The 12,417-nt window shown below is 38.8% G+C and overlaps 1 protein-coding gene across 1 annotated transcript; it reads right to left on the bottom strand.

Moving 5' to 3' along the window:
* Window positions 1–1,489: 1,489 nt before the first annotated feature.
* Window positions 1,490–10,240, bottom strand: LOC311290997 (beta-galactosidase-1-like protein 2). The gene is made up of 10 exons (XM_084409808.1): window positions 10,135–10,240; window positions 9,419–9,585; window positions 9,267–9,335; window positions 8,607–8,702; window positions 8,019–8,127; window positions 7,829–7,921; window positions 6,805–6,886; window positions 3,667–3,728; window positions 3,305–3,389; window positions 1,490–1,778 (listed from the first exon to the last, which is right to left on the bottom strand). Exons 1-10 carry the CDS (start codon window positions 10,165–10,167, stop codon window positions 1,579–1,581), a joined length of 996 nt encoding a protein of 331 aa, XP_084265934.1. The 5' UTR covers window positions 10,168–10,240; the 3' UTR covers window positions 1,490–1,578.
* Between the last annotated feature and the right edge of the window lie 2,177 nt (window positions 10,241–12,417).

The following is a 12,417-nucleotide window of genomic DNA, read 5'->3' on the forward strand; positions in this document are numbered from 1 at the left end:
CCTTCAGAAATCATTATAATATGCTGATTTGGTGCTCAAGAAACATTTCTTCTTATCAACATTGACAACAGTTATGCTGCTTTAAAGGGATAGTTCCCCCAAAAATGAAAATGTTGTCATATTTACTCTAGGGCTGTGAAACGATTAATCACATCCAAAATAAAAGTTTGTGTTTACATAATATATGTGTAGACTGTATAATTATTTTGTATAAACACACACACATGCATGTACTGTATATATTTTAGAAAAAAGTTTTATTTATATATAAATATTTATATTTATATATAAATTGTATATAAATATATACATTATATACATGCAAACATTTCTTAAAGGGACATTGTGTAGGATTTTCTCCCATCTAGCGGTGAAATTGTATTTTGCATTCAAACGAATAATGCTCTCCAGCGCCTCGCTTTTTCAAATGCGCGTTGCATCTACGGTAGCCGTTATGTACCAAAAAGCTATGACAGGATGTCTTATAATAGCACTTCATCGAGTTTTCCTTCGGGTGAACTGGTTTGTTATTTCAAACAAACTGCAACTTGACACAACGAACAAACGAATGTTACAGTTTTGAACAAACAAAACTTACAACCTTGTTTTTAGGGCCTTCTCTACTTTACTCAATAGCTGCTATTCATCAAAGAGCCTGTTTAACTTTTAACTATAAATGTTCTACTGTCTATATAATAAAGTACACAACCAAGCAATGAAAAAAAGCTTGTAATTAAGACCGTAACTTTGACTTACATGTCGAGAAGAAAGCAGGCAACTTCAGCGTCTCTTTTGAAAGCTTTCTCCTGCATTAGCTATCCCGACATTAACCCTTGTTTTATGTAATCTCCGGTCACGTTTCCTTTTACGGTCTATGTTGGACTTTTTCGACGACGAGGACTCCTTATCCTGTGACTCAGCATTTGTATGGTCCTCCATTATAAATAACCGTGCAGTGCAGCCTTTTAAACTTGCCGCGGCAGTGACAAGCGCCTCTCTGCTCCTCCGTTTCTGCTGGTTTCAATCACGTCACGTGACGCTGGCTCTGAACGAAAACGCGTTGTGGAAACGCGTTGGCCTAGTACTTTTTGTCCCTCTCTGCTATTATAGTTTTTCAAGATGGCGGAACTACACGGAAGCCTCCGTGGACCTACCCGTCTCATGTATATAAAGATAATAAATTCTTAGTTTACGAGATTAAGTCAGATCATTGGCAGAGGTATTTGTACGTCATTGAGGACATATTTATGAATAAAAATATTGATTTTAGATAATAAAATACCTAAAAAACTACACATTGTCCTTTTAAATATATACATGCTTGTGTGTGTATTTATAAATACAAAATAACTATACACAGTCTACACACATATTACGTAAATCGCGATTAATTGTTTCACAGCCCTAATTTACTCATCCTCAAGTTCTTCCAAACCGGCCGAACACAAAAGAAGATATTTTGAAGAATGTCAGTAACCAAACAACTGACTTCCATAGTATGGAAAAAAATACTACTACGCAAGTTTGGAACAACTTGAGGATGAGTAAATGATGACAGAATTTTCATTTTTGGGTGAACTATCCCTTTAATATGTACATTATAATTGTCCCTGTGGACATGAATATTAAAACTACAGAACCGTAGCTGCTCGTCTCTGGTTTGTAGGTGTCAGGGTAAACTGCGCCGTTCATGAATCCAAAGTTGGTTCCTCCATGAAACATGTAAATATTTATGGAGATGCCACGATCCAGAAGCTCTCGCACAATAGAGATCATTTCTGTCATAACAGAAAATAAGCAGACACATTATGTGTCAAAACAGAGAGAATTTTTAACACAGTAAAGTACACTCACCTAAAGGATTATTAGGAACACCATACTAATACTGTGTTTGACCCCCTTTCGCCTTCAGAACTGCCTTAATTCTATGTGGCATTGATTCAACAAGGTGCTGAAAGCATTCTTTAGAAATGTTGGCCCATATTGATAGGATAGCATCTTGCAGTTGATGGAGATTTGTGGGATGCACATCCAGGGCACGAAGCTCCCGTTCCACCACATCCCAAAGATGCTCTATTGGGTTGAGATCTGGTGACTGTGGGGGCCATTTTAGTACAGTGAACTCATTGTCATGTTCAAGAAACCAATTTGAAATGATTCAAGCTTTGTGACATGGTGCATTATCCTGCTGGAAGTAGCCATCAGAGGATGGGTACATGGTGGTCATAAAGGGATGGACATGGTCAGAAACAATGCTCAGGTAGGCCGTGGCATTTAAACGATGCCCAATTGGCACTAAGGGGCCTAAAGTGTGCCAAGAAAACATCCCCCACACCATTACACCACCACCACCAGCCTGCACAGTGGTAACAAGGCATGATGGATCCATGTTCTCATTCTGTTTACGCCAAATTCTGACTCTACCATCTGAATGTCTCAACAGAAATCGAGACTCATCAGACCAGGCAACATTTTTCCAGTCTTCAACTTTCCAATTTTGGTGAGCTCGTGCAAATTGTAGCCTCTTTTTCCAATTTGTAGTGGAGATGAGTGGTACCCGGTGGGGTCTACTGCTGTTGTAGCCCATCCGCCTCAAGGTTGTGCGTGTTGTGGCTTCACAAATGCTTTGCTGCATACCTCGGTTGTAACGAGTGGTTATTTCAGTCAAAGTTGCTCTTCTATCAGCTTGAATCAGTCGGCCCATTCTCCTCTGACCTCTAGCATCAACAAGGCATTTTTGCCCACAGGACTGCCGCATACTGGATGTTTTTCCCTTTTCACACCATTCTTTGTAAACCCTAGAAATGGTTGTGCGTGAAAATCCCAGTAACTGAGCAGATTGTGAAATACTCAGACCGGCCCGTCTGGCACCAACAACCATGCCACGCTCAAAATTGCTTAAATCACCTTTCTTTCCCATTCTGACATTCAGTTTGGAGTTCAGGAGATTGTCTTGACCAGGACCACACCCCTAAATGCATTGAAGCAACTGCCATGTGATTGGTTGATTAGATAATTGCATTAATGAGAAATTGAACAGGTGTTCCTAATAATCCTTTAGGTGAGTGTATATATATATATATTAGGTTTAAAGTATATACTGACAAGAGAAAATGGATCATGCACTGCAAGTAGTTAATTTTTTCATACATTTATACATATTGCATTGTCTCATGCAAAAAGTAAGTTTACTTTACAGTAGATAGAGATTTAAAGGCAGTGCTTATTCTAGGTGGTTTGTTCCCACTGGTAGACCGTCTGTGTCCATGTCTACATGCCCACTTTGATGAGGCAGATCCTATACCTTGCGCAGAGAAAACATGATGAGGTTCTCCCCAGACATCAAACCACCCGGACCAATACTCCATCACCATCAGCGGCTTCTTCGGCTGCGGCACAGAAAATGCTCTCAGACATGTTCAGATCTCTTTTGTGCTGCTTATATGTTGTAGGTTATTTAGTATTTTATATAATCATGTACTATTTGTAGGTATTTCATTGTTCATTAAGCCATATTTTCATATCAAACATCATCTTCATAAAGTATAGGAGGTTTTAGGAGTATGGCTGTAAGAATTATAGCAGATTTAAATGCAGATACTGCCATTTTAACAAAGTAAATTGATGAATACAATTCAAAATGTGAAAACATTGTAAAATACTGACCTGCATTTCTGCTAACTGCTGTACACCATCTGACAATCTCTGCAGGTTCACTGTCTGCAAGACTTTTAGAAGAAGTGAGAACAATTCAATTTAATCTGTGGAAGAGGAACTTTACTTACCCTACACCACTGTTGAAGGTTTAGGGTCAGTAAGATTTCTTTTTTAAATAAATGTATCAGCAAGGATGCATTAAATTGTTCAAAATAGTTCAAAAATCAATTTCAAATAAACTGGGCTGCGTTTCCAGATAACGATGGATCTTAGCACTTACGAGGATTTTCTACGAGCGACTTTACGAACGTTCGTGTTCATTTCACGTGCGTTTCACAAAAATGCACTTAGCACGATCGCACGCAGCTGTGCTTTAAAGGCACTGTGTGTAGGAATTTCTCCCATCTAGTGGTGAAATAGTATTTTGCATTCAAACGAATAATGCTCTCCAGTGCCTCACTTTTTCAAATGCGCGTTGCATCTACGGTAGCCGTTATGTACTAAAAAGCTATGACAGGATGTCTTATAATAGCACTTCGAGTTTTTCTTGGGGTGAACAGGTTTGTTATTTAAAACAAACTGAAACTTGAAACAACGAAAAAAAGAATGTTACAGTATGAATTACTGGCTGTGAAAAACATTAACTATGGTAATTAGTAGTAATGCCTTCTTTACTCGTTATATTTTTTTTAAGTACGTGCATTGTTAGATATCATCATCAGAGCCTTCTCTAACGTTACTTTACTCAATAGCTGCTATTCATCAAAGAGCCTGTTTAACTTTTAACTATAAATGTTCTACTGTCTATATAATAAAGTACACAACCAAGCAATGAAAAAAAAAGCTTGTAATTAAGACCGTAACATTGCCTTACCTGTCGAGAAGAAAGCAGGCAACTTCAGCGTCTCTTTTGAAAGCTTTCTCCTGCATTAGCTATCCCGACATTAACCCTTGTTTTTGTAATCTCCTGTCACGTTTCCTTTTACGGTCTATTTTGGACTTTTCGACGACAAGGACTCGTCAGCATATGTATGAATGAACGGTGTATAAATAACCGTGCAGTGCATCCTTTTAAACTTGCCGCGGCAGTGACAAGAGCCTCTCACTGCTCTGCTCCTCCGCTTCTGCTGGCTTCAGTCACGTGACTCTGGTTCTGAACGAAAACGCGTTGTGGAAACGCGTTGGCCTAGTACTTTTTGGCCCTCTCTGCTATTATAGTTTTTCAAGATGGCGGAACTACATGGAAGCCTCCGTGGACCTACCCGTCCCATGTATATAAAGATAATAAATTCTTCGTTTACGAGGATTAGTCTGATCATTGGCATAGGTATTTGTACACCATTGAGGGCATATTTATTAATAAAAATATTGATTTTAGATAATAAAATACCCAAAAAGCTACACATAGTCCCTTTAAGTGCTACTTAAGAGTCGCTGTCCGTTTGTCAAGTGCTGAAATGTCACCTTGTAGAATGGCTCGTAATTGTAGCACACGTTTGTATTTTGAAATCTATAAAAAGCACAAACCTTCGGGTGGAGACACCAGCAAAATGGCTGAACCAAAAAAAAAAAAAAACATTTTCTAAAAGAGGAGATTAATGTCATTTTATATGAGGTGGAGCTATCCAAACGTATTATTTTCAGCAGGTTTAAGGGCAGTCAAACAAATAAATACAAACAAAAAATTTAGGAGGATATTGCTAGAAAACTGACTGCAACTAGGGGCATAAAAAGATCAGGGAAGGAGGTCAGGAAGATGTGGCAAGCCTTGCTAAAAGGAAATGGGCACTGCAGAGGACAACATTTAATAAAACAGGTGGTGGGCCCAATGAGTCCTCCCTTTTCACAGCAGAGGAAGAAAAAGCCTTGTCATTTGGCACAAGTGCTTCAGATGGCATTTGTGGTGGTATTGACATCCATGGAGGAGTAGGGGTAACTCAACCTGAGCCAGAGTCAGGTCCTTCATGCTCAGAGGAACTATCAGTTTCATCTGCCATCTCCCAGCACATCTCCTAGTCCTCCAAACAACCCTCCCAGGCCTCAGCCTCCATCTTCTGTTATCCAGACTGCAGCCACACACCTCAGCAGTTTGAGAATCTCTGTAGTTGTAGTCAGGACATATGAGAGTGTCCTCATAGGGAGGAATAAGATGAGGAGGTGGTGGAGGAGGAGGAGGAGGTCAAAGATGGCATGATGGGGCCACATGATGGCCAACCAAGAAATGCCCAATACATGGTACAAGTCATTGACAGAATTTTTTAGTTCATCCCTATTTTTCCCAGTCTTTGAAGCATATGTCATCTTTTATAAAAAAAATTGTTCATTCATTTAATTAAGATTAAAATGATTGGATTAAATTATTTCAATTTTTTTGTTTTTGTTTTCTGCCCTTTTTAATTATTTAATTTAGAAATTAATTTAAACAAAAAACGAGTAATAAAGTGTACAATAAACTTAAAGTACAATCAAAACCTTATAATTACATTTCACTTGAATAAAGGTGTAATCTGCCGGTTGTCCTGCAGGTGACCTCATAACTCTGTCTTCTTACAATGCACTTGGGGATTTACGATTACTCCAGAGCACTCGTAGATCTACGATGATTTTTAAGTGCTACTTAAGTTACGATGCTTTTGGGAAACAGACCGTAATATTAAGATCAGTCGTACGATCGTTTTTACGAACTGCTTACGATGCTTTTGGGAAACACAGCCCTGTTCTTTTGAACTTTATATTTATCAAATATACTGAAAATACATCTAATACGGGTTTCCACAGAAATATTAAGCAGCACAACTGTTTCCAACGTTGATAGTAATGAGAAATGTTTCTTGAGCACCAAATCACATTTCTGAAGGATCATGTGACACTAAAGACTGGAGTAATGATGCTGAAAATTCAGCTTTGCATCACATGAATTAATTACATTTTAAAATATATTACAATAAAAAAAAATGTTTTATTTGATAATACTTTTGCTCAAATAAATGCAGCCTTGGTGAGCATAAGAGACTTCTGTCAAGAAGAATCTCTCTGACCCCAAACTAATGAACAGTAGAGTAAACAACATATCGCATTGATTATGAATATCACATTATTAAAAAGCAACGAGAACACTAAATAAATGAATGGATATATAAGCGTTACCTCCATCCACCCCTCCACATTTTAACCCTTCATGGCTATCTGATGTCATAAGAAACTCAGAGATTCCCCGGGACAGTAACGCCTGTTGATTTTCAGAACAAACTTTATGTATAAAAAGAAATGGATTACCATATTGCAGAGTAAAAGATAATGATTTCATTTCATTCCATGGGCCCTATTTTAACGATCTGAAACGCAAGTAGGCCTATCAAGCGCGAAACGCGGTGGGATAAATGACTCTTGTGCCCGACGCAAATCTAAAATGGGTTGGTCTGAAGTAGCTTCATTATTCATAGATGTGGTTTGGACGTAACGTGAAATAAACCAATCAGAGCGACATCTCACATTCCCTTTAAAAGCAGGCGTGCTTGTTCCATGGCGGATTGCTATTATAACGGCGGATTTGGCAGGCGTGCGCCAGGAGCGGTTCACAGGCGAGGAGACCGACGTTCTTGTCAGGGCCGTAAAAGACAGAGAAGTGACATTGGGGATGGGAGAAACTCACCCAAATTAGCTTCGGTTAAACAGGCGTATAATAATGTGGGTAAATGTGTAAGCTAGATTTATGCCTATTTTTTCACATCTTCATGGACACAACAATGATTTCCCTCGTGTGATAATATTTTTCCTTTTAATAATGTATGGTTTTCTAAAAATGAGAACTGCTGCGTCTGTGTGTAGATGAGAGAAGCAAAGTGCACACGCTACATTGATTATGGCCAAGCATGCGCCCTTAAAATAGCATATGAATAACATGCGCAACGCGCCACTGACTTTAGACCAGGTTTTTCCTGGTCAGTGGCGGAATTGTTTTCTAAACCTGCAAAATAGCACCAGGGAACGTTTGCGCCGGAACATGCCTCCTCTTTTCGCTGAACCGCCCCCGGGAGCGCAAGTTAATTTCCTAATTTACCGACGTGCGTCTGTGGAGGGAAAAGTCCGCTGTGCGCGGGTGCAAAACAGGAATGATACATGCGTCGGTGTACAAAGTCAATTGCGCTGGGTGCAAGATAGGGCCCCATACCTCTTTGATGAACGGCAGGTATTTCTCATCCTTCGCATATAAACCATATTCATTCTCTACTTGAACAGCAATAACAGGGCCTCCATTCTTAAACTGCATGGAGAGCAATGGAGGCAGTTTCAATACAATAATTAACAATTACATTTATTTAATAATTTTCAACAAATAAAAACAGGTGAAAAAAAGGCACCTGGAGGGGTGTGATCCTCGGAATCAGATTATCAAAGTACGAGTTCACAGCACTTGTGAAGCCAGAGTAGGTCGTTCTTAGTTTCATTTTCTTATCTTGCAGCAGCCAGCTAATTAAAACAAGATAAAAAAAAGTATTACTAACACAAACCTGTGATATTAAACCTCTGGTGCTGTTCTTTTTTATTCATTTTTCAAAACTGTCTTTGAAAAGTTCATTTTTTAAACTTCTTTTCACTTCAGCAATAATCTGCCAAGAGTCTTCTTTTAAAAAAAGAGACCAAACTTAAGTCTGTGCTCCAAAGCATTAAAGATTTATGACTGTTTAGATAAAAAATGTCAGGTCCATACTCAAAAAATGAATACTACTGCACTACTGCATACATATAATTTAGTACCATAAAGTCCCCTTAAAATACAAAATATTAAATAAAAAATATTATCGAACTAAACATATAGTACATTTATTTCACTGAAATAAAACAAATGGCGTCATTTTTGACAAGCACTAGAACAGTACCAAAGACTAAAACAAACAAGAAAAGATGAACACACATTCACCACACACACACACACACAAATAACTAACCTTGGTAAACCGCCCAAATCCCACTCAGCACATATATATGGCCCTGGACGCAGAATCACCCAGAGGCCTAATTCCCCTGCGAGACGTATGTACTCCCTTTAAACAAGCAAAAGAGTTTGATAAACTGATGAGTACACCGGTGAAAACAGAACATGAAATGTGTATTGCTGAGGCAAGCATCACTGTGGCTCATACATGGCTGTGAAAGTTTTCAAAGCCAATCTCTAAGCATCTCTAAGCCAAACTTTGTCACTAATATTTTCTTCTTATTCTTAAAGTTCTTATAGGTCACATTTGGTGTCTTTAAGTACTATGTACTTACATCAAAACAAAAATTCTTAGGTACAAAACCCCTAAAAAATTCTGGTAGTGACGTAGGATTCGGGATGGGTACAGTGAGCTACAGGTTTGGTGGTATGGTTATGTTTAAGGGTGGGTTAAGATGTAAGGGAAGGATCAACACTGTAATTATAGATTATTAATTACAGCTGTAATTACATGCAGGTATTAAATATAAGTACAATGTAAAAAATATTGTGCACAATAAGTGCATTGTAGCAAATTATTAATCTAAATGTAGGTTCACAGTAGTTAAAGACACTTAATATAAAGTAGGAGCCCCACCACAAAAAAAGAAAAAGAAAAAGAAGCATCACTTACTCCATATCCAGCTGCTCCTGAAACAGATAAACTCCTCTTTCTGGTTCATGCAGATTCCATGGCACATACCTGACAGACAGAACGAATAAGACTCTTCAAGATGATTTTGAGAGGAAAAATAAACTGTCCTTGAACCCCTGTCATGGTCTTACGTAGTGAGAGTATTGAGACCACAGGCCTTCAGTTTCAGCAGCCGGTCTCTCCAGTGTGCCCTGTGGACCCGGAAGTAATGAATGGAGCCTCCCAGGATCAGAAACGGTGCTCCCCCTAAAGTGAAGTGGGTCGAGTCTGCCCTGAGTCCCTCTCTTTTTGACATTCTCTAAAAAAAGAACAACAAGAAGATTTTTTTTAAATTACAGAATATTTTATATAAAATACCGTACCTATGTTTACACTGGATATGAAACCGACAACAACATCATTTGTTGAAACATCATTTCAAAAGTGTAATTACAAATATATTTCAATACATGACACAAGTTTCAATAGAAATGTATGTTTTTAAATTGATAAAGTATATTTTAGTTTACCATTTAACACAAAGACAACAGAAATAATAATGAAATTACACATAAAGATGTACTTAAGTTCAACTGATTGGATTTAATATAAATTTCAGCTACGATACATTTTACCTTAATTGTAAATAACATATAATTAAGTGTCTGAAAACATTGCATTTAATTCATATAATTTTAAAGCATATTATTTCTCTAATAAGTCCTACTCTTTTAAAATGTTTGCTTTTAACAAGGGTTAGTTCTAGTAATGTTAGAACAATGAACAATGAGCCTGTAATTAAATGACATACACTACAGATAACAAGACATATGTACAAATTACATATTAGCCAAACTAGGAGTCTTACCTTAAATACTAAATAAATAAAAAATAAAATCATACAACGCAATTGCACTAGCTGTTATTAGGAGAGGAGCAGTATTTAAAGCTGTGGCCACTGTACCAGCTGGAGCAAAGGGAAATCAATATAGCAATTTCCAGAATACACTGATACAAAGAGAACAATGCAAGCTTTGTTTCGAGAAGCAAACAAACATAGGTTCAATGTCACATTATTTGTCACGTGTTGCAATATAGTGAAATGGTTTTCTCTTGGTTATTGCCTACAATGCAACAGTACCAACAACAAAGTTACAGTCCGTGTCTGTATGTAATGTATGTGTTTTTATACATAGCTTAAAAGCAGTGGTGGACAGTAACAAAGTACATTTACTTGAGTATACTGTACTAAAGTACAGTTTTTGAGTATCTATACTTTACTTGAGTATTCTTTTTTTCTGGAAACTGTTTACTTTAACTTCACTACATTTGAAAGACAGATATATATTTTTTACTCCACTACATTTCTACAGTCCTTGAGTAGAAAGTAGTAATGTCAGTCAGGGGATGATTTTGGTTGCAGGGGTTGCATTTTGGTTGGAAATTAAAGTTGGGTTGACGTCAACGTGAAAATGAAAATCAGGTTGATGTCAGAATCCAACGTCATCAACCTGATTTTCATTTTCAACGTTGGGTTTGGTCATCTAAATGCGAATTTTGTCATTGTTTTGGAGCACACTAGCTTATAGATAACAGTAAGGCTAAAATATTCATACTAAAAGCCAAAAAACTTTAAATAGGGCACTATTTGAGGAAACAGCCATTTGGGTGTCCGAAACCATTGTGGACGTTATTGAGTGCACTTATTCAATCTCACATTCAATCCTACTGGAACTGTGTTCTAGAAATAAATGTAATATTGAGATGAGGGTAGGTGTCAGGGATCCACCAGATCTGCACACTCCGCCCACTCGTTCACTCTCCCCGGAATACTGATTCACCACACCTGCACCTCATCATCACCTTATCATTCACTCCCTTTATATACAACCCTTCACCTTCTGTTCAGTGTCTGGTCTCGTCTTTGGACGCACAAGACTCACTACCTGTTACTCATCTGATCTACTGACCTGAGATACTCATCTGATCTACTGACCTGAGATACTCATCTGATCTACTGACCTGAGATACTCATCTTCATTCTTCATTCCGATCTGTCTTCTCAGTTGATCATCTTCATCATCCGTTCTCCACTCTGGTTTCCACTCCACCTGCAAAGACATTCATATTACTATTCAGCTAAGTTCTATCTTCATCTCAAGTTTGCATGACCTACTCACCATTACATCTGCTGGTTCTGTGCTTCTGTTCTCAATAAACACATTTACTCACCTGTTTGAGTCTTCTCTAAACCTGACAGAAGACCAGACCATATGCAGAACCCCATGGAATCAGCGATGGCTCCACCAAGTGATCCATTCGCTGAGCTGGTACATGCTGTTTGACTCTCATTACTTCATCACACCTGGATAACCCACCCACCATTCCCGCTGATGTCCTGCACACCGCACACCAGTCACTTCTTCCTCAATCACCCGTTGTACCACCAACTGCCTCTGCCAGTCCCATGGCCCGACCAGCGACATTCACCGGTGAGGTGGAGGACTGCAGCGGTTTCATCTTACAATGTTCACTGTACTTTGAAATTCAAGCTCATCAATTCCCCAGTGATTCAGTGGCATTTGTGATTTCATTACTGTCTCGCTGTGCTTTTCAATGGGCTCAATCTTTATGGAATTCTAATGCTCAAGTCACTAAATCCCTTTCCAATTTCATCCAACACTTCAAAGAAGTTTTCGGCCAGACAGCGTCTGAGTTATCAATCCATGATCAGCTTTTCAATCTTCGTCAAGGTAAACAATCTGTTTGTGCCTATGCTCTCCAGTTCCGTACCCTGGCGGCATCTAGCGGTTGGAACGAAACCGCTCTACTCACAGCTTACCGCCACGGGCTCAATGCCAACATTCGCCAACAAATGGTAGTGTGTGACAATTCGAAGGGGCTCGAAAACTTCATACAAAAGACCATCCGTGTATCACAACGCCTCACCGCCTGTGCATCTCAATCTTCCGCTGCATGTTCTCCGCCCACGGCACCATCTGTCACTCTTCCAGCACCACAGCCCATGCAACTCGACGCTTACCACCTGACACATGCGGAGCGTCAACGCCGGATCCAACATCGTCTGTGTCTGTACTGTGGGGGAGAAAATCATGCCATCAATGACTGTCCCGTACGACCCCAACGCCCG

The sequence above is a fragment of the Rutilus rutilus genome, assembly GCF_951802725.1.
Source record: "Rutilus rutilus genome assembly, chromosome: 5".
In the NCBI taxonomy this organism is placed as follows: Eukaryota; Metazoa; Chordata; class Actinopteri; order Cypriniformes; family Leuciscidae; genus Rutilus; species Rutilus rutilus.